Source organism: Pseudophryne corroboree, chromosome 4, assembly GCF_028390025.1.
Source record: "Pseudophryne corroboree isolate aPseCor3 chromosome 4, aPseCor3.hap2, whole genome shotgun sequence".
In the NCBI taxonomy this organism is placed as follows: domain Eukaryota; kingdom Metazoa; phylum Chordata; class Amphibia; order Anura; family Myobatrachidae; genus Pseudophryne; species Pseudophryne corroboree.
Genome location: NC_086447.1, coordinates 207,674,816 through 207,698,589, shown reverse-complemented (window position 1 = coordinate 207,698,589; position 23,774 = coordinate 207,674,816). Strand labels below are relative to the sequence as shown.

General features: G+C 46.8%; 1 protein-coding gene across 1 annotated transcript in view; it reads right to left on the bottom strand.

Moving 5' to 3' along the window:
- MYO7B (myosin VIIB) overlaps positions 1-23,774 on the bottom strand; it is a 501,657-nt gene that overhangs the window by 116,521 nt on the left and 361,362 nt on the right. Inside the window, exons 24-30 of the mRNA XM_063915865.1 lie at positions 20,845-21,015; positions 19,403-19,486; positions 12,818-12,945; positions 12,066-12,192; positions 10,342-10,461; positions 5,369-5,542; positions 4,895-5,126 (exon numbers count right to left, since the gene is read on the bottom strand). Of these exons, the coding sequence (XP_063771935.1) occupies positions 4,895-5,126; positions 5,369-5,542; positions 10,342-10,461; positions 12,066-12,192; positions 12,818-12,945; positions 19,403-19,486; positions 20,845-21,015 (1,036 nt within the window). The remainder of the gene's footprint in view (positions 1-4,894; positions 5,127-5,368; positions 5,543-10,341; positions 10,462-12,065; positions 12,193-12,817; positions 12,946-19,402; positions 19,487-20,844; positions 21,016-23,774) is intronic.

Below are 23,774 nucleotides of genomic sequence, written 5' to 3'. Positions count from 1 at the left end.
CTTTTGGCAGAACTATTATCCGAGTTCTCACTTCCGCTCTATCCACCTGGAAGATCAAACAGGGGCTCTTGTGAGACAAAGCCGCTACTTCCGATACCCGCCTTGCGGACGCCAAAGCCAATAGCATGACCACTCTTCAAGAGAGAAATGTTAACACAACCTTTCCTAAAGGTTCCAGTCAGTGTGACACAAGAAAACGCAACACCACGTCAAGGTCCCACGGTGCCAATGGGGGCACAAATGGAGGTTGGATGTGCAGTACTCCTTTCACGAAAGTCTGAACTTCCGGAAAGGTGGCCAAATTTTTTTTTAAAGAAAATTTATAAGGCTAAAACTGCACTGAAATGGAGCCTAACTTTAGGCCTGCATCCACACCTGCTTGCAAAGAATGGAGAACAACCCAGCAGAAATTCTTCCATAGGAGCCTTTCTTGGATTCACACCAAGACACATATTTACGCCAACTACGGTGGTAAGGCTTTGCCGTTACTTCTTTTCTAGCCTGAAGAAGTGTGGAAATGACTTCACTGGGACTACCCTTTCGGGCTAGGATATGGCATTCAACCGCCACGCCGTCAAACGCAGCCGAGCTAAGTCTTGAAACACGCCCGGATCTCAGTTCCTCACGTATAGGAAGAGGCCAGGGATCTACTATGAGTAAATCATGAAAAACTGGATACCAAGCCCTCCTTGGCTAGAACGGAACAATGAGGATCGCCTGAACCTTTGTTCTTCTTACGTTTAACACCTTCAGAAAGAGTAAAAGCGGAGGGGACACATAGACCGCCTGAAAACACCCAAGGTGTCACGAGGGCGTCCAGTGCTATAGTTTGAGTGTCCCTTGACCTGGAACAATATCCCTGAGGTCTCTCGAGACGCCAACATGTCCAATTGAGGCACTCCTCAAAGACTTGTCACTTCTGTGAAAACTTCTCGATGATGACTGTATTTCTCCCGGATGGAGATCGCGTCTGCAGAGGAAATCTATTTCTCCGTCGTTTAGATCCGGAACGAAGATCGCTAATATAGCGTTTACCAGTCTTTCCCAGCGGCAAACATTTGCATCTTCTGCCATTGCCGCTTTGCTCCTTGTTCCACCCTAGCGGCTTACTTACGCCACTGCTGTCAAGTCGTCCGACAGAATAACACGGGCAGATCACGAACAATATGTTCGTCGAAAATAGCTCTTAATTCAAGAAAGCTTATTGCAGACAAACTTCCCAGCTTGACCTTTTCCTCTGGAAATACTTCCCTTCCAAGGGCTGCTCCCCTGCCTCGGAGATCTGCATGCATGGACACCAGGATCTAATCCTGGATCCCGAACCTTCGTCCCTCTAGGAGGTGAGAACCGAGCAGACTCCACAGGAGCGATATCCTGGCCATTAGGATTATATTCCGGTGCATGTGCCGGTGAGACCCGGACCACATTTCCAACTGGTCCCTTGAAAACCACTCTGGCATTTGACTTGCTCACCGAGAAGGCCTCTTAGGCCGCACCCATCCGCTTCATTAACAGAACAAATTGATGGATTGTCACTGCAAATCCGATCTGACTCTGGATCCTCAGACCTCTTTCCACAGGAAAACCACAGAACCTCAACCGTTCAGTATCTACTCTGATAACCACCTCCGACATCTGCGTGGTTGGGAACAACAGCCATTCCCTGTGTTGAAGAACAGTCAGAGAGAAACAACGATTTGCACCACTTGTTTCTTGACCTCGCCTTAATCAGGAGAGCGTCTCAGTACAGAATAACAATGGCTGTTACTATTGAAAGAAAACCATTATACTGCCATCACTCCGGTGAAATGGCAAATACAATCCTGTATATCCAGCCAGATAATCTGAATGCGGAAAACAACGCATTTAAACCTCTTAGTTTCTTTTTTTTATTTATTTTAAACAGGGACAGCAGGACAATGCCCTGAACCTGACGCACCTCTGGTATAACGTTGCGTACTACCTCCCCTTCCAGAGGGGAAACGGCCAAATCTATTAGAAAAAACAGTGAGGGGAAACATCTGTAACTGCAGAATGTCCCCCTTTGGATTCTATAATTAACGCACAGGTCCTAGTCTATTCCCGGACTAACTGAAAAGTAGTAGACAAGTCCCCACCGGAGTGGGGTCCAGCCAGATAGACTCAGCGCCATGTGGTGGATGTGGTAGAAACAGAAACGACATCTGCTTCTGTGAACCTAACAAGGCTGCAGAACACTTACCTTTTCACCTTCCACTGTCTGCACAGAAAAGGAAAAAAGAACGGTATCGAACCAGTTAAAGCGACTGCATCCCACCAAAGAATGCGTCACCAACCGTTGTGAGGGAATCTAACTCACAAAGTTAGATTTACCAGCAGTATCCGCCGAGATTGACTGAACTGAGGCATCCCCAAACAGTGGTACACCGTCCCAGGGAAAAACTCCAGTATCTCTCGGAGTCAGCCTCAGCATTCCCCCGGCCACTCCTCCTGTATACGCACGGCAGCCTGCCGCAATGTTAAAGAGAAGAACCAACATAAGGAACATCCCCTATCTCTTTAGGATAATTCTATTGGATGTCTTTCCGAATACAAACACTCCCCCATGTGTATGTAATGCAAATAAGCCCAAAGCATAGAAATAAAATATCACTTAGCTTCCTGTATACGATCCTTTGTGACAGGGCCCCGTGTCGACCAGGAGTTGACTTTCACAGTATTCTATCCGCCGCGGGAAAAGAATAAACATTCGGACTCCTTGAGAGGATGTGAGACCAACTCGTCACGGCCGACCTAGAGCTTTATCAACAGAGCGACCAGCACATGAGAAGGAATACTATTACTTCAGCATTCATTATAAATCATAAGATGAATATACATATTGTAATACACATATACACACATATCCTAAATATATATATATAACATACATATAAGCGGATTGTCCGGAGCCTTCGGGTCCCTAGTGACATACATGTGTTCTGAATGTGTATGACCATGTACCAGTGACGTGCGGTGGGGTGAGGCAGGTGAGGCAGAGCCATAGTTTTGACTGTATAAAGTATATGAAAAATACAAAAAATATGTTTGAAATATCTTCTTTGCATTATTCTAATAATTTTTATAGCCAAAACTCTGGAGTAAAAAGTCTATGGCAGGTGAGGCAGTGCCTCACCTGGCTAACTTTACCGCCCATCTCTGATCAAAACTCACCAAATTTCCAGGAGTTTATACTGCTGTACATGTGTATAATGCCCAGATGTACCCTTTGGCTCATATATTGCATGTAAATCTGGCTCTGGTGCTAGCCAATGCCTCCTGAGCTATTTAGCTCACCGCACATCCCTGCCATGTACTGAATGCCCCAGTTGTGGATCTACCAGGAAACATTATAGTCGACAGAAAACCTAGTATTCGTCGACAGCAGGGAGTAGAAACCAGGCAAAATAACATTCTTGTGACCCCGAGGGGTCCGAGGGAAGTATACATATATCATTTTAATATCACTCCCCCACAAATATTACCATGTCTGTACTCGAGCTACAGGCCCATGGAACCGTACCATACATATACATATAAATATATATACAGGTATAAGTTAGTTACAGCATGTCAATTTACACCCGGTAATAACAGTTGGTGTCGACAGGGTCACCCACATACTACTGTGTCTCCCATACAGTGTTAACTTTTTACAAGCATACCACTACCGACCTGTTGACTCAGCATCTACTGTATCAAGTACGAAACGGGCGTCGGCGATGCCGACAGTGAACCCCATAGGTGTTTGTGACAGAACACTCACGCATGTCGACACAAGTGAACTATAGAGGTTATATCTGACAGGGAGCACACAGAGACAATACACAACAATGATTACATGCCCATTTCTAAAAGCAAATAGTGTTATATATCCCTCAACATAACACTAAAAGTATGTGCCCCCCCCCTTGTTTGTGCTGTACACATGTTTTGGCAGGGACAGTGAGAAAATGGCGCTGAACACTGTGTGTGAGGGCTAAGCCCCGCCCCTCATCGGCGCGCTTCAGCCCCGTTATATTATCCTTCTATAAGCAGGCAGGGGGCCGTATATAGTGTATACACACTATACACCTCTTAAAACAATAAACAAAATGCTGTCAGGGCGCCCCCCCCCCCTTCCCGCGCCCTGCACCCAAGTACAACCGTTGGTGTGTGGGCGCACTGGCGCGCAGCGCGACTGCTGCTATGGACTGGCAGGGGTATCGTATACGGTGCCCAGGGCTCGACTCTGCTCTTTTGCCAGTCCTTCAACGAGACCTCAGTAACTGCTGCCCAGGGCGCTCCCCCCCAGCGCCCTGCACCCTGTGAGTGCCGTTGGTGTGTGGGAGCATGGAGTGCAGCACTACCTCTGCGCTTACCTCCGTTACTGAAGTCTTCTGCCGTCTGACGCCTTCTGTTCTTCTCATACTCACCCGGCTTCTGTCTTCAGGCTTCTGTGAGGGGGGTGACGGCGTGGCTCCGGGAACAAGCAGCTAGGCGAACCAAGTGATCGAACCCTCTGGAGCTAATGGTGTCCAGTAGCCTAAGAAGCAGAGCCCTTGAACTAAGAAGAAGTAGGTCTGACTTCTCTCCCCTCACTCCCACGATGCAGGGAGCCTGTAGCCAGCAGGTCTCCCTGAAAATAAAAAACCTAACAATAAAGTCTTTAGAGAAACTCTGTAGAGCTCCCCTAGTGTGTGTCCAGTCACTCCTGGGCACAAAGTCTAACTGGAGGAGGGGCATAGAGGGAGGAGCCAGTTCACACCCATTCAAAGTCTTATAGTGTGCCCATGTCTCCTGCGGATCCCGTCTATACCCCATGGTCCTTTTGGAGTCCCCAGCATCCTCTAGGACGTAAGAGAAATACAATTTGTAGGTAACTCTAAATGCCAACTTGCCTTCCCACAACGATACTCGCCAAAGCACAAGCCACGTATGACCTGGTTGTAGATGAGGTCAGTGCTCACAGGGTCTTCTGAAGAATTATGCCAAGGAGTGAAGATCTCCTTACGGAAGAACAGACGCCAGGGCGCATGTTTCTCCTGCTCGCCCTTTTCCTTGGCTAATTGCTCACACTGTGAGATACCATCCATTAGGTGATCTGATCCACTCCCCAGTGACCACACCTGCAGCAGAGAGAGACACATATTACATCTGACTGCACTGTTACAGCATGGTAGTATGTCAGAGATATGTTATACAGAAGCCACATTAAGTGGCAAGCATGGTACTGGATGACTGAAGATTTCATAGGAACCTAGGATGGATGCAGAGCTACTGTATACTTACTACACTAATGGATCCAAAGTGAGGACTGAGTTCTAAAAATTTTGGTTACTTATCCACAATATTAAAGTACATAACGCACCTTATCATATATTGAGATGTAAACAGAAAAACCAAAGATGTCCTTCAGCTTCAGTCTCTGGGCAATGCTCCTACATATCTCCTTAGCAGAGGTGGCAGAATCTGCTTGGATGATTACACTTTCTCCATTCATGATCTTGACAGGCACATCTAGAGATGCCACACCTTTCATAGCCTAGAAAGGACAGGATGGAAATACAGTAGTACGGAACCAGACAACATAAGAGAACAAATCATAACCATCCAACAGGATGAAATAAACTTGAAATCTTAGAGGATTTTTCACATGATTTAAAATTGGGTTCCCATGTCCTTCTGCAGGTTTTATTTAATATGTTGGGCCTGATTCAGAGTCTCACAATCAGCCAATATTAATGCAAGCAGCCAATGTTTCTTCTTCTGCAAAGCTACTACACGGAGACGCAGCACAGATTTGGAAGCAGGGTTGGTGGAGGTCAGTGGGCCTTCCTGGCAGGGGTGTATCTAGGGGTCTGAGCGCCCCTGGCAAAGTAAGGAACTGACGCCCCCTACCTCCCCCACCCAGGGACACAGAGGGGGAGTTACAGATAGGCTGAGGTCAGGGACACTGACAGGGAATTACGGGGAGGGTGCAGGCAGGGATACTAAGGGGGAATTATGGGAAGGGTGTGGGCAGGGACACTGAGGGGGAATTATGGGAAGGGTGCGGGCAGGGACACAGAGGAAATTACAGGAGTGTATGGGCAGGGTCACTGAGGGGACAGTTACAGGGATGGTGCGGGCAGGGACACTGAGGGGTAATTACAAGGAGGGTGTGGACAGGGACACAGAGGGAATATACTGTATGCACACATACATACAGTTAAAAACCCCTCTCTAGGTGTGATGACACTACATGTCCCAGTAAATCCAGTTGACAAGGTGTGCTGGGACTTGTAGTCTCAACACAGCTGGACAGGCAGTTACTGCTCTAGATACCTCTCCATACAGAGCTCTTTGTAACCTGTGATCCAGACTGCCAGGATAGACCATGCAGTGCAGCTACGGTACCTCAGAAAATGTACAGGTATGGTCATGCTGCACTGCTGACTGGTGCTGATTGTAGTGGCTGGTGTTTAGTGACAGACTGCGTGGGACCAATGAGAAGGGGAGCGGATGAGGAAGAGGAGGTGCCTCGCCCCTCCCCATACCTGGAAGTGCCCCGCTCCCCGGCTATATTCACCATCATTGTGACTGTAGTCACAGAGAGTGTCAGAGTGCAAAACGCTTCTGAGAGTCCGGCAGTGGATGAGCACTGTTAAGGGATGTAGTAAGAACTACTATGTCATTCTACCCCCTGGCCCGGGTGGCACTGCCGGGGCAGCGCCCCCTCCTTAGCCAGCGCCCCTGGCAAGTGCCATCCTGGCCAATAGGAAGATACACCCCTGCTTCCTGGGAGGTAACAGGGAAGTGGCTAAGCTGATGTGGGCGTGTTGTGGGCATAGTGCTGTAAGCAGCTGTGTATAAAGATGCACAGGCACTCACACAGGACAGGAGGCTATACTCACACAGAGAAACTGCACTTGCCATAGGGTTGGTGCACGGTTCAGTGGGGCGTCCGATGGTACACCGATGCTGCGTCTACAGATGCACCGAGATGGAGATGCACTATCACAAGACGCTGCCAGTGGACGCCTCAGTATTACGGAAGGTTTGGGTTTCTGTCTATATATTTCTGCAATGTATTTATGTGATCAGACAGTGTTCTTTGTTTTCAATGCACTGCTCCGCTGCCCTGGATATCCGGTCTATGGGTCGACTGTTAATGGTCGACATGCATTAGGTCGACATGGTCAAGATGTCGACGTGTAATAGGTAGACGGTACAAAAGGTCGACAGGTTCAAAAGGTCAACATGACAATGGTCAATACACATATGGCCGACATGAGATTTTTGTTTTTTACTTTTTCATACTTTACCATCCATGCGGACTATGATTGGGAATAGAAACCTGTGCTGAGTGCAGCATGGCTCCTTGCCTGAAGCATGCCTTGTTTGCTTTATTTTTACACTGCAATTTAGATTGCAGATTGAACACACCCCACCCAAATCTAACTCTCTCTGCACATGTTATATCTGCCTCCCCTGCAGCGCACATGGGCACTCATTCCGAGTTGTTCGCTCGCAAGCTGCTTTTAGCAGCATTGCACACGCTAAGCCGCCGCCTACTGGGAGTGAATCTTAGCTTAGCAAAATTGCGAACGAAAGATTCTCAAAATTGCGATTAGAAATTTCTAAGCAGTTTCTGAGTAGCTCGACACTTACTCTGCCACTGCGATCAGTTCAGTCAGTTTCGTTCCTGGTTTGACGTCACAAACACACCCAGCGTTCGCCCAGGCACTCCCCCGTTTCTCCAGCCACTCCCGCGTTTTTCCCAGAATCGGCAGCGTTTTTTCACACACTCCCATAAAACGGCAAGTTTCCGCCCAGAAACACCCACTTCCTGTCAATCACATTACGATCACCAGAACGAAGAAAAAACCTTGTAATGCCGTGAGTAAAATACCAAACTTCTTAGCAAATTTACTTGGCGCAGTCGCAGTGCGAACATTGCGCATGCGCAATTAGCGGAAAATCGCACCGATGCGAAGGAAATTACCGAGCGAACAACTCGGAATGAGGGCCATGGTTTTGCCCAACTGCTAACAAAAATCCTGCTGCGATCAACTCAGAATTACCCCCAAAGTGACAAAACACTCAAATAAAAACAAAAAATTGTATCAATTTTTTTTGTGTGTCAACCTTTTGACCCTGTCAACTTTTTGCATTGCAACCGTTTGGGGTTGACCTATTGACAGTAGACCTTTTTAGTGTAGATATAATAATCCACGATATAATGTATTCTGAGAGCACTGTTTTGCCCTATTTCCAGGGCTGGGTTAAGGCTAGTGGGGACCCAGGGGCAATGAAGTTGTGGGGGCCCCCACTGCTGCAATAGCTGACCAAATAGCCTCTCCAAGACAGACACACACACATTTATTTTTTTGATTATAAATATATTGTGTGCCCTGTATGGCATTGGCGACAGTGGGATATATTGCCATCCATGTACCTGTGCGCCGGTCTCCAGAGGTCCCTAGGGGATCAGTACGTAATCCCACCGGACGGGATCACGGCGGTCGGAATCCCGACCGGCACAATCCCAACAGGGGGGCGAGTGCAACGCAGCCCCCTGCGGGCTCGCTGCCCTCGCCACACTGCGGGCACGGTGCCTCGCTACGCTCGGCCGGTCGGGATTCCGGTGTCGGTATTCTGACTGCCGGGATTCCGTCCGGCGGGATCTTGACTGCATCCCGTCCCTAGGGATAGCAGGAGGCTTGTTGGGGAAGAAGCAAGGCTGCAGCGTGCACTAACCATTGGTTCTGGTCACACGCGCACGCAGGAGGGGTTTCCGAGTACCTAGAAACCCCCCCTGGCCGCAGATCCATAGGCGCTGGCTGACGATTTTTTTTTTTTTTTTTTTTTTAGAGGGAGAGGCTCCTCTTCGGCTCCTTACACTGTCCGTAATATGACAGTGAGAAGCTAGCTGCTGGCTGCCTGTAGGTGGAGCTGCAGCGAAGCGAGCAGCTCCTCTCAGGAACTGGCTATACACGGGGCTTGTTTGAAACAGTCGGGTGAGGCCAGGGCGGTGTTCAACACTCACAGTGAATCTGCAGCAGCCAGGTATGTCTCTTACATACTGTACAGTATGTCAGGATGTAATGGAGGGGCACTCTAAAATGAATTGCTGCTGTAATTAGTACAGCATGAACCTCACCTGGCCAGCAGTGTTTGTGTAACTGTGTATATATGCTGTGTGCATGTATACTGTGTGTGTACTGTGTATGTATGCAGTTTGCATGTATGTATACTGTATGTGTATGCATGTATGCTGTTTGTGTGAATGTATGCTGTTTGCATGTATGTATGCTTTGTCTGCATGCATGTATGCTACTGTACAGTGTGTGTGTGTGTGTGTGTGTGTGTGTGTGTGTGTGTGTGTATGTCTATGTACTGTGTGTGTGCATGTGTGTATATATATATATATATATATATATACACACACACACACTGCTTGTGCAGTGTGCTGTAAGTGATGGTATATTTTATATATATATATATATATATGTGTGTGTATATATATATATATATATATATATATATATGTGTATGTATATATATATATGTATATATACACATACACACACACGAACACATGTACGGAAACCCCCCCATGATAATCCTGCGTTTGCCACTGCTGGTGGCCGCTGGGAGAGGAGAGCGGTGCTGCGTAACAAAGGATCTCGTTCTGGAGGCGGTGCCGTGGCAGAAGAACTGAAGGATCTGTCAGCGGGTGTCACACCTGTCCAGTGTGCGGCGGAGGCAGAGCAGCAGAAACCCCAGTCATTGTCTCGCTGGATTTGAATGCAGTATCCCGCGAGACGTTGGACTCCTGTAAAGCTCCTCGGCTGCTGCTGTTAATAAACAGCTGAGCAGCGGGGAGAGGGCGACTACTCCGCTCCTGGGTGTGGGGTCCCCGGGATGACCACCCTCCCTTAATCCGGCCCTACCTATTTCTTTCTATGCCACTCCTCGCTTCAGGAAACAGTGGATTAATGGAAGAAGGGGTTGGGTTGCTCAAAACTAGACAAGTTTTAAACAAATATGGTTTATACCATCGTAGCTTCATGGAGAGTTTAGATATGATAATTACAGTAATTTATTTCTGTCTTATCATAGATTCAATTAGGTAAAACTTTATTCTGCTATGAGAAATATGTGTACTTTTAAATGTCTGTCAATTACAGTGGTACAAATAAGTTAGAAATGAAAGTGCTACAAGTGGAACCAGGAACTATACAGCTTTGCATGCAAGAAGTAATTTCCAAGTACAGAGGAACACATGTCTGCTCATGTTTAGTAATAAATTGAGTGACATACAATACTGTATTTCCATTTTCCTGTGGTGCACTATACCTGCAGCTCCAGCCAGCTTGGAGGCTCTGATCGTACTCCATTAGCCATGGTTCGGATGAACTGTTTCATACACACAGAGCTGTGTGCTATCTGTTGTCCCCGGATATAATTCTGCAGGTACTGTGAGAACAGAACAGAGAGAATATTTTACGGGTTGGGTATGCATGACCGGCGAATACCTCCGCTGGTGTCCTGGCAGCGGTCTTCCTGACCGCCGGTCACATAACTGCATCCCATATTTTACACATTCTCTGAATCTGCAGAACTACCAGATGCAATAACAAGTAATATTTCTAGATTTCTAGACTATGTAATCTGAAATGAAATACTGATAAATGTATATCGGGCCTGATTCAGAGTTGAACACTAATGCAATTATAGTTGCAATTTTCTAGGCTACGGAATTGCTAATGTTAGCAAGTGAAGTGTACATATTTGCAGCCTACGTGTAAAAATCGAGGAACATCGACTGCTCGAGCAGGTCTATGGCTACGCAGACTGGAAGCTGCAGTAGCGAAGTGTATCACAGTTGACAACATATACACGCCCTGAAAAATGGCCATGAAGACTGCGTTTTTGCCAGCACTCCGTGTCAATTCCCCTAAATGGTCACTTCCTGTCAATCACTCTGCAATGAAATCCTGACTGCAAGTGGATTCGCAAAGGCACAATTACACATGCGCAGTGCAATCGCAGCGTATGCACAGTACGCCGATAATCGCTCAATTGCAAAAACATCTGCATAGCATACAACTTTGAATCAGGCCCAGTGTATGGATGATTTTAAGAAGCTAATGAATAGAAGAGGCACATTTCAGGATACAATGCTCTGTACTCAGCAAACGTTCCGCTATGTCCACAGAGCAAAACGTATTATTTGTGTGATCATTGGCCCTCATTCCGAGCTGTTCGCTCGCTAGCTGCTTTTAGCAGCATTGCACACGCTAGGCCGCCGCTCTCTGGGAGTGTATATTAGCATAGCAGAATTGTGAACGAAAGATTAGCAAAACTGCTACTAAATAATTATTTGCAGTTTCTGAGTAGCTCCAGACCTACTCACAGATTGCGATCACCTCAGTCTGTTTAGTTCCTGGTTTGACGGCACAAACACGCCCTGCGTTCGGCCAGCCACTCCCCCGTTTCTCCAGACACTCCCGCGTTTTTCCGACACGCCTGCGTTTTTTAGCACACTCCCGGAAAACGCTCAGTTACCACCCAGAAACGCCCCTTTCCTGTCAATCATTCACCAATCAGGAGTGTGACTGAAAAGCGTCGCTCGAATACCAGCAAATCTACTAAGTTTTGTGTTAAATAACTTAGCGCATGCGCTCTGCGTACCATGCGCATGCGCAGTTAGCAACAAATCGCAGCATAGCGAAAATCGGCACCGAGCGAACAACTCGGAATGACCCCCATTGTCAATTCACAGTATTGTATGCAGAGTTCAGCCTCTTCCATTCATTTTATTTTGCATACCAAGTTTTGTCAGACACAGGCAGCTGGCAGGTACATACAGAATGAGGACAGTGGTACAAACAGTGTGTATCACAGTGATAAAAGCACAACTAATATAGATGATCTCTAACATCTTCCACTCAACAGAATTAAGAAACATAACAAAGGTTTTAGGTTACAAGGTCCTACCACCCCAGCGTCACCTCTCTTTATTTTAAAACTTCAATTGCACTTATATTTTTGCTCACCCATCAGTACAATAACTTTACCTTGACAAATTTTTCCGTAGGTAGAAAGCAGCCTAAACACAGTGACAGCAGGATCCAGCCACGTGCGTAGCTAGTTCTACTCTTGTTTCCAGTAAGTTGCTTGCAGATCTGACAGTAGATCTCATCCCTAAATGACAGTAAATATAAAAAACAGTATTCCATCTGTCCATTGGTTTGTCCCGTGATACTGCCCCCTAGTGACCATTATGCTACAGTATCTAACAGATTGTGCCTCTGCAGCTACCCTTAAGGTCCATACACACTTGCCGATAAAATGAGCGACGTCGCTCATTTTCCCCCTCCCTGAGTGACGTTGCTCATTTTATCGGCAAGTGTGTATGCCTCCAGCGACGACCAATGCTCGGCAACGATCGTCGCTGTCGGCAGTGCATGCATGCAGGATCTGGACTGTCGTCCAGGACCTGCATGCACGACTGGCGGAGATGTGATGTCACTGAGCGATATGAGCGGTCATATCGCTCAGTGTGTACAGTCGGCCGCCGACCGGCCGGCCCGGGAGGGGAAACTTTAGACGACGTCGCTCACAGAGCGACGAAATCGCATGAAATCGCGCAAAATCATTGTTGTGTGTGGCACCCTTTAGAGTAAGCAAAAGCAGTGCATCAATGTACTACTTGTATGAAAAGGTTCTCCTTCCTACATTAAGCAGCAGGAGATATAAATGTTGCTACCTTTTATAATTCTGTAGGTGATGACATGTCACATTTTAGGCAAGCTTGTAAATTTCTTACCGGATTTCAGGACGCAGGATTCCATTGCCTACTATGAAATGTACTTTCTCCAACATGGACATGGGTTTATCAATGATAGAGCTTTCCTCCTGAGGTATATCTCTCCCACTGCTCAGCTGACTCGAAACCTAAAATTATATAAAATAAACTGTACTTTTTATTTGTAAATCAGCAGCTTAAAAAATGATATAGCGGGTATTTACTAGTGATGAGCGGGTTCGGGTTCCTCGGAAACCGAACCCCCCCGAACTTCACCCATTTTACATGGGTCCGAGGCATACTCGGATTCTCCCGTATGGCTCGGTTAACCTGAGCGCGCCCGAACGTCATCATCCCGCTGTCGGATTCTCGCGAGATTCGGATTCTATATAAGGAGCCGAGCGTCGCCGCCATTTTCACTCGGCTGGCGTCCTCTCCGTTTATTAATGTTGCTGCAAATATTTGTGCTTATTGCTTAATTGTGGGGACTGGGGAGCAGCTGTATTATATAGGAGGATTACAGTGCAGAGTTTTGCTGATCAGTGACCACCAGTTTTATCCGTTGTCTGCCTGAAAAACGCTCCATATCTGTGCTCAGTGTGCTGCATATATCTGTGCTCACACTGCTTTATTGTGGGTACTGGGGACCACCAGTATATTATATAGGAGGAGTACAGTGCAGAGTTTTGCTGACCAGTGACCACCAGTATATATAGCAGTACGGTACGGAAGGCCATTGCTCTACCTACCTCTGTGTCGTCAAGTATACTATCCATCTAGATTCTATACCTGTGGTGCATTTTAGTTTTGCAGTTTGCTGACAGTGACCACCAGTATATATAGCAGTACGGTACGGAAGGCCACTGCTCTACCTACCTCTGTGTCGTCAAGTATACTATCCATCTAGATTCTATACCTGTGGTGCATTTTAGTTTTGCAGTTTGCTGACAGTGACCACCAGTATATATAGCAGTACGGTACAGAAGGCCACTGCTCTACCTACCTCTGTGTCGTCAAGTATACTATCCATCTAGATTCTATACCTGTGGTACATTTTAGTTTTGCAGTTTGCTGACAGTGACCACCAGTATATATAGCAGTACGGTACGGAAAGGCCACTGCTCTACCTACCTCTGTGTCGTCAAGTATACTATCCATCTAGATTCTATACCTGTGGTGCATTTTAGTTTTGCAGTTTGCTGACAGTGACCACCAGTATATATAGCAGTACGGTACGGAAGGCCACTGCTCTACCTACCTCTGTGTCGTCAAGTATACTATCCATCTAGATTCTATACCTGTGGTACATTTAAGTTTTGCAGTTTGCTGACAGTGACCACCAGTATATATAGCAGTAAGGTACGGAAGGCCACTGCTCTACCTACCTCTGTGTCGTCAAGTATACTATCCATCTAGATTCTATACCTGTGGTGCATTTTAGTTTTGCAGTTTGCTGACAGTGACCACCATTATATATAGCAGTACGGTACGGAAGGCCACTGCTCTACCTACCTCTGTGTCGTCAAGTATACTATCCATCTAGATTCTATACCTGTGGTGCATTTTAGTTTTGCAGTTTGCTGACAGTGACCACCAGTATATATAGCAGTACGGTACGGAAGGCCACTGCTCTACCTACCTCTGTGTCGTCAAGTATACTATCCATCCATACCTGTGGTGCATTTCAGTTGTGCGCAGTATATATAGTAGTAGGCCATTGCTATTGATACTGGCATATAATTCCACACATTAAAAAATGGAGAACAAAAATGTGGAGGTTAAAATAGGGAAAGATCAAGATCCACTTCCACCTCGTGCTGAAGCTGCTGCCACTAGTCATGGCCGAGACGATGAAATACCATCAACGTCGTCTGCCAAGGCCGATGCCCAATGTCATAGTAGAGAGCATGTAAAATCCAAAAAACAAAAGTTCAGTAAAATGACCCAAAAATCAAAATTAAAAGCGTCTGATGAGAAGCGTAAACTTGCCAATATGCCATTTACGACACGGAGTGGCAAGGAACGGCTGAGGCCCTGGCCTATGTTCATGGCTAGTGGTTCATATTCACATGAGGATGGAAGCACTCATCCTCTCGCTAGAAAAATGAAAAGACTTATGCTGGCAAAAGCACAGCAAAGAACTGTGCGTTCTTCTAAATCACAAATCCCCAAGGAGAGTCCAATTGTGTCGGTTGCGATGCCTGACCTTCCCAACACTGGACGGGAAGAGCTTGCGCCTTCCACCATTTGCACGCCCCCTGCAAGTGCTGGAAGGAGCACCCGCAGTCCAGTTCCTGATAGTCAAATTGAAGATGTCACTGTTGAAGTACACCAGGATGAGGATATGGGTGTTGCTGGCGCTGGGGAGGAAATTGACAAGGAGGATTCTGATGGTGAGGTGGTTTGTTTAAGTCAGGCACCCGGGGAGACACCTGTTGTCCGTGGGACAAATATGGCCATTGACATGCCTGGTCAAAATACAAAAAAAAAATCACCTCTTCGGTGTGGAATTATTTCAACACAAATGCGGACAACAGGTGTCAAGCCGTGTGTTGCCTTTGTCAAGCTGTAATAAGTAGGGGTAAGGACGTTGACCACCTAGGAACATCCTCCCTTATACGTCACCTGGACCGCATTCATCAGAAGTCAGTGACAAGTTCAAAAACTTTGGATGACAGCGGAAGCAGTCCACTGACCACTAAATCCCTTCCTCTTGTAACCAAGCTCCTGCAAACCACACCACCAACTCCCTTAGTGTCAATTTCCACCTTACACAGGAAAGCCAATAGTCCTGCAGGCCATGTCACTGGCAAGTCTGACGAGTCCTCTCCTGCCTGGGATTCCTCCGATGCATCCTTGAGTGTAACGCCTACTGCTGCTGGCGCTGCTGTTGTTGCAGCTGGCAGTCGATCGTCATCCCAGAGGGGAAGTCGGAAGACCACTTGTACTACTTCCAGTAAGCAATTGACTGTCCAACAGTCCTTTGCGAGGAAGATGAAATATCACAGCAGTCATCCTGCTGCAAAGCGGATAACTCAGGTCTTGTCAGCCTGGGTGGTGAGAAACGTGTGTCCGGTATCCACCGTTAATTCACAGGCAACTAGAGACTTGATTGAGGTACTGTGTCCCCGGTACCAAATACCATCTAGGTTCCATTTCTCTAGGCAGGCGATACCGAAAATGTACACAGACGTCAGAAAAAGAGTCACCAGTGTCCTAAAAAATGCAGTTGTACCCAATGTCCACTTAACCACGGACATGTGGACAAGTGGTGCAGGGCAGACTCTGGACTATATGACTGTGACAGCCCACTGGGTAGATGTATTGCCTCCCGCAGCAAGAACAGCAGCGGTGGCACCAGTAGCAGCATCTCGCAAGCGCCAACTCGTTCCTAGGCAGGCTACGCTTTGTATCACCGCTTTCCATAAGAGGCACACAGCTGACAACCTCTTACGGAAACTGAGGAACATCATCGCAGAATGGCTTACCCCAATTGGACTCTCCTGGGGATTTGTGACATCGGACAATGCCACCAATATTGTGCGTGCATTACATCTGGGCAAATTCCAGCACGTCCCATGTTTTGCACATACATTGAATTTGGTGGGGCAGAATTATTTAAAAAATGACAGGGGCGTGCAAGAGATGCTGTCGGTGGCCCGAAGAATTGCGGGCCACTTTCGGCATTCAGCCACCGCGTGCCGAACACTGGAGCACCAGCAAACAGTCCTGAACCTGCCCTGCCATCATCTGAAGCAAGAGGTGGTAACGAGGTGGAATTCAACCCTGTGCTTCAAAGGATGGAGGAGCAGCAAAAGGCCATTCAAGCCTATACATCTGCCCACGATATAGGCAAAGGAGGGGGAATGCACCTGACTCAAGCGCAGTGGAGAATGATTTCAACGTTGTGCAAGGTTCTGCAACCCTTTGAACTTGCCACACGTGAAGTCAGTTCAGACACTGCCAGCCTGAGTCAGGTCATTCCCCTCATCAGGCTTTTGCAGAAGAAGCTGGAGACATTGAAGGAGGAACTAAAACAGAGTGATTCCGCTAGGCATGTGGGACTTGTGGATGGAGCCCTTAATTCGCTTAACCAGGATTCACGGGTGGTCAATCTGTTGAAATCAGAGCACTACATTTTGGCCACCGTGCTCGATCCTAGATTTAAAACCTACGTTGTATCTCTCTTTCCAGCAGACACAAGTCTGCAGAGGTTCAAAGACCTGCTGGTGAGAAAATTGTCAAGTCAAGCGGAACGTGACCCGTCAACAGCTCCTCCTTCACATTCTCCCGCAACTGGGGGTGCGAGGAAAAGGCTAAGAATTCCGAGCCCACCCGCTGGCGGTGATGCAGAGCAGTCTGGAGCGAGTGCTGACATCTGGTACGGACTGAAGGACCTGCCAACGATTACTGACATGTCGTCTACTGTCACTGCATATGATTCTCTCACCATTGAAAGAATGGTGGACTATTATAGGAGTGACCGCATCCAAGTAGGCACGTCAGACAGTCCGTACGTATACTGGCAGGAAAAAGAGGCAATTTGGAGGCCCTTGCACAAACTGGCTTTATTCTACCTAAATTGCCCTCCCTCCAGTGTGTACTCCGAAAGAGTGTTTAGTGCAACCGCTCACCTTGTCAGCAATCGGCGTACGAGGTTACTTCCAGAAAATGTGGAGAAGATGATGTTCATCAAAATGAATTATAATCAATTTCTCTGTGGAGACATTCACCAGCAGCAATTGCCTCCAGAAAGTACACAGGGATCTGAGATGGTGGATTTCAGTGGGGACGAATTAATAATCTGTGAGGAGGGGGATGTACACAGTGAAAGGGGTGAGGAATCGGAGGATGATGATGAGGTGGACATCTTGCCTCTGTAGAGCCAGTTTGTGCAAGGAGAGATTGATTGCTTCTTTTTTGGTGGGGGCCCAAACCAACCAGTCATTTCAGTCACAGTCGTGTGGCAGACCCTGTCGCTGAAATGATGGGTTTGTTAAAGTGTGCATGTCCTGTTAATACAACAACAACATAAGGGTGGGTGTGAGGGCCCAAGGACAATTCCATCTTGCACCTCTTTTTTCTTTCATTTTTCTTTGCATCATGTGCTGTTTGGGAACTATTTTTTTGAAGTGCCATCCTGCCTGACACTGCAGTGCCACTCCTAGATGGGCCAGGTGTTTGTGTCGGCCACTTGTGTCGCTTAGCTTAGTCACACAGCGACCTTGGTGCGCCTCTTTTTTTCTTTGCATCATGTGCTGTTTGGGGACTATTTTTTTGAAGTGCCATCCTGCCTGACACTGCAGTGCCACTCCTAGATGGGCCAGGTGTTTGTGTCGGCCACTTGTGTCGCTTAGCTTAGCCATCCAGCGACCTCGGTGCAAATTTTAGGACTAAAAATAATATTGTGAGGTGTGAGGTGTTCAGAATAGACTGAATATGAGTGGAAATTATGGTTATTAAGGTTAATAATACTATGGGATCAAAATGACCCCCAAATTCTATGATTTAAGCTGTTTTTGAGGGTTTTTTGTAAAAAAACACCCGAATCCAAAACACACCCGAATCCGACAAAAAATTTTCAGGGAGGTTTTGGCAAAATGCGTCCGAATCCAAAACACGGCAGCGGAACCGAATCCAAAACCAAAACCCGAAAAATTTCTGATGCACATCTCTAGCATTTACTAATGTAAACAAAGACTTCATCAGTACACAACGCATAGTAACCAAGAAAACTTAGCAGCCAATATACTGTATAGCGCTTGTTTTCTTAGTCTAGCTTGTAGAAGACCAATCAAAGCTATTTGTCAGTAGGTACCAGTGGGCTACTGACTGCAAGTTTACACATATTAAAGTAAAACAGGCTTTATTTACATCTACCATCTCTGAATTCAATTCAGGACACTGGAGACAGTGGGGTATAGTAGGTCAGAAGAGAAGCCGGGGCACTTTTAAAATTGTGCTTATTTATATGTTTTAAAATGTATACCCATAGAGACACAGGAGCCTATTGCTGAAAAAATGTGTTGTGTGATAATTATGGATTGAAGTTACTGATCAATTCTCCTCATCCTCCTCAATCCTCATCATACCTCCTTTAGATATCACTTCTTTCTATGGAGACAACTTTTCGGAAGTGTGAAATACTTTCCCTGTTTCTCAAGAGATCCACTACAATGAGCCTACATTGAGTGCTGGAATCTGATCCGTGTCTGCAGGGAAAGTTCTCCCTGATACTGCCTCTCCATTGGATCTGGTGATACTGATCATCCCCCACCCTCCTTTGGATCCTCATACAGGGTCCTTTCTCCTTCTTCGCATCCTCTGACTGGTGTCCTCTCTCTCTCTCTCTCCTGCATTCCCTGACCAAGGTTCTTTCCCACTCCCTCCCCGCATCCTTTGATAGGTGTCCTCTCTCCCTCCCTGCATCGTCTGCCACAGTGAGGAAAGACAGAGTTGTTTGGAGGGGATCTGAGAAGATTTCTCTGCTGCACATACTGCCACATAATATTTTTACATATCCATTATAAATATAATATAATTTATTAGAAAAATGTGCAAAACACCATTGTGGCAAATAATACTAATGGACTTTTTCATTTTTACCTGCTCAGTGACTTTTGACGATCTTTTCAGTTTCATAGAGGATATTTCTTTGTTGAAGTTTCTTCCCTGGTTGTTGCTTGGTGACTGAAACACCCACCACATATGTTAAAGGCATATCGAAACTATAGATATCACTGTACTTTATTGCAATGCTTAGTAAACTTAAGGAGTTACACAAAAAGCTATAACTTGATACTTCACAATACTGACTGTGAGGTTCCGCAATAACACACATCTACAGTCTCCAAACACTTCTGTTATTTCCCATTATTACACATCACCTACCACCTCATGATGAAAACACAGACACTCTTTAAGAACAACCAACAACAAAATCCCAATATTAACAACCAAAAATGTATAAGAGCATTAGTGAAATGAAAAAGGTACACAGGGATGCACTGGCCACAAACAGTAAGGAAACACACTATGTAGAGGACAATAAGTGAGGATGTCCCAAAAAGTACAATTGGAAAGACAAAAAAAGAAAAGAAGGTCATGTTATGGATAATCTATACCACAGGTTCTCAAACTTGGTCCTCAGGACCCCTCGCAGTTTATGTATTCCAGGTCACCTGTAGATTTTTAAAATGTGACAGGTGATACACAGTGCACCTGCCGGGTGACCTGGCAAACATGAACTGTGTGGGGTCCTGAGGACAGAGTTTGAGAACCACTGATCTATACAATAAAATCAAATGATGATAAGAGCAACCGATAGAAGACAGACTGCATAAGAGGAGGGGAGAGAGGAGGAGAAACAGTGGGATGAATTGCTGAAGGGAGAAAGAGCAGATGAAAGAAACAGAAGGAAGGAAAGAGAGAGAGAGAGAGAGAGTGCACTTCATTGGCTCCAGCAGCATGATTTGACAGGACTTCCTGATTAACCTTCAGTGGGCGTCTTTTTACTTAAGATGCCTCCTGTGGCTGTTGCATAATTTTACACAGCGACTACGTAAAAAGATGCAGCAGCTGTGTCATTATTATCCATGGGGGTAATTCAGACCTGATCGCTAGGGTGCGTTTTTTGCAGCCCTGAGATCAGATAGTCACCACCTACAGGGGGAGGGGTAAAGCCTGTGCAAGTGTGTGTTCGCTTCTTTAGCAGAGCTGCACAAACATCAGTTTGTGCAGTCTCTGCGCAGCCCAGGACTTACTCAGCCGCTGCGATGTATTCCTGGTGATCGGGGCCGGAGCTGACGTCGGACACCTTTCCTCCAACGCCTGAGCCCGCCTGTGTTTTTCCGGACACTCCTGCTAAATGGTCAGTTGACACCCACAAACGGCCACTTCCTGTCAATCACCTTGCGATCACCCATGCAATTGTTTTTTTCTCACCATCCCGTCGCTGCTGTTCGACGCGCAGCATCGATCAGGTCTGAATTACCCCCCATGTCTCAGTCTGCTCCACTGGCCCTAAGAATTATTATATTGCTGCTCACCCCCCCCTTGTTATCTCTCATGCCAGCCAGAATGTCGTTTTTCCTGGTTAAGGTGTCAAAAATTTGTGTTATCATAGAGCTGCTCTGGCTGCCAGATTTTGGAGAGTATAACACAGGTTCTGGAAGCTCCCCCATAAAACGAAGTATAGTCTTCCAAACAGCTAAAGAGGCCTAAAAGACAAAGAAAAACAGGGGAAAAATGTTGGTAAAATATTATTTCAGCAGTTACCAAGTCTGACAGCTATCCAAGAATAATTGATAACATCCTAATTAAAGTAATTCCTAGAGATTTGCTTTTAAGATCCTTTTTGTACTACACTGGTGTAACCGTAGCTATAGAAGTGCATGAGATCGCTATAAAGCCTGGCCACGTGATACTGTCAATACGCATACCTTCCACAGAATATGTATTACATTATAGCTACCCCACCTGTGTATGTTTCTAAATTAAATTCACTTTTTATGTTACCATTATGTTTTTGACAAAAACTATGTTTTCCTTTGTGCTTGATTGTACTTTTTCAAGATGAAAATGGAAAAATTAACCCCCCAATGCATTTTACAATACTACAAGGGTGGTTCAATAAGTAAGGTAACAAGACCTATTTTCCTGCCAGGCCAGAGCAGGCAGACACTGCTTCCCCTCATGGCCATTACACTGCACCTCATATCAGTCATAGGGGTATATTCAACTAGAGTCGAAACCTGCCGTCTTGTCGGAAAGACGTCAGGTTTCGACATTTTCAGGTCGGAAGGGGCTCTGACCTATTCAATTCCCCCCTCAGTTTTCCTACTGCAGCTGAGTGGGACGGGCTGGGAGGAAGACGGGACAGCAGCTGCTGTCAGCAGCAGCATGGTAGGGACACTAGGAACTGCCAAATCTGACAGTTGGATTTGGCTCAAATACGACAGTCGGATTTGGCTGTTCGTTGAATAGCCCTTGTCTGATCCATTCCGACAAATGCATGTCAGAATGGATCCGACTTTAATTGAATATACCCCATACTGTCCCAACATCAGTTGTAAGATGACAGGGCTGGCAGAAACATGGTCAAACATTGAGGTGCATAGTGTGATCAGATTTTTCTGTCTAATGGGCACATTAGCAGCTGAAATTCATCGCCAACTTGGCGAGGTGTACAGTGATAACTTTATGTTATGAAAACAGGTTTGAGTTTGGTACACTGCCTATGATAACGGCAGGACGGAAGTTCAAGATGAGTAGCGATTCAGCCAGCCAAGTACATCCAAAACAAATGGCAATGGGCAGGATATACTAGAGCAAAAATGCGGTAATAACCCTGTTTTCGGGGTCTGTACTACATTTTCAAATGTACGCCAGGGCTCCGATGCGAGGGTAACCCGCCAGCTTTTGCTGGCATTACCCTGTTAAAGTCTATGGGTTTGTTTTCACATTCCTAACTGAGAGGGATCTGATCCACAGTGTCACTCTGCGAATGTGGACGCTGACCTGTGAGGAGGAATGATGCGGAAGCTGTGACCCGGAAGTGGTTGATGGGTGCATGTGTGTGCGAGTGGTGCCAGTTAGGGGGGGCCGGAGCGGGTGCCTGTGCTGGTTGGAGTGGGTGCCGGAGAGGGGGCCAGAGCAGGTGCCGGAGAGGGGACAGAGCGGGCGCCAGAGAGGGGGCCGGTGCTGAGCAGAGTGGGGCGTGCAGCAGTAAGAGCTGCCGCTGCCACTCTTTGTGAAAGTTTGTGTGAGGGGCTGCAAGTTTGTGTGTGTGTGAGGGACTGCGATTTTATGTGTGTGTGAAGGGCTGCAATTTTGTGTGTGTGTGAGGGGCTGCATTTTTGTTTTTGTATGAGTGTGTGAGGGGCTGCGATTTTGTGTGTGTGTGAGGAGCTGCAAGTTTATGTGTGTGTGAGTGGGTACTAGGTGCTGACTGGTGACGCTGCTGTGGCCGAGCTACAAATTGCTGCCCCCTTAGCCTGCCTGAGGGGTCAGAGCCAACTGCTGCTGCTGCCAGAAAGAGCTGCACAAGGGGGCCGGAGATTGCTGCTGCAGCTATCAGAGGAGCGTGACGGAGGGGGCCGGTGACTGCTCAAGGGGGCCGGAGACTAATGCCATTGCTGCTGCTGCTACTTGAGTAGCTTGCTGCAGAGAGCCAGGGACTGCTGCTGCGCAAAAGAAAAAGATCAGGGGGCGCAGAAGTATAGATAAGTATAAGCTTAACTATATTACTGTATAAGTGACTGTTTTTTTCCTTTTCTGTCCTTCTATATCTCCCCTTGTCATTGATTGTATTGTTTTATCAATTACTGTTCTGTTGTTGAATGTTGTTTCACTTCACAGCTAGGCTATGGGGGTCATTCTGACCTGATCGCACGCAGCAACTTTTTGCCGCCCGTGCGATCAGGTAGACGCTACCTATGGAGGAGTGGGTTTTTTGCATAGCAAGGCTGCAATCGCTTGTACAGCCCTGCTATGCAAAAAATGTTTTGTGTAGAACAAGACCAGGGTAAGAGTTATTTACCCTGTGCGATTAATCCAGCGTTGCAGGTCCCGGAATTGACGTCAGATATCTGCCCTCCAAATGCCTCAACACGCCTGCGTTTGGATCTCCACGCCAAGAAAACGGTGAGTTGACGCCCGGTTCCGCATTCCTCCTGTCAATCTTCTTGCGGTCGCCGCAGCGACCGCTTTCTTCGTTTGCGGCGTTGCTGCGTCGCCGGGCAACAACGCGCATGCACAATGCGGCTGCAGCGCATGCGCAGTTCTGACTCGATCGCACGGCTGCAAAGAAGTGCAGCGTGCGATCGTTTCGGAATGACCCCCATAGTACTGTATTGTATTGCATAGATTGGATTGTTTTTTCTGAAGGTAATAGGGAGTTAGACTTTACAAAGAAAATGGGTGGTTGAGAATCTCACTTAGAGCATGTCGTGCATGATGTATGCGCACCTGGAGCAAC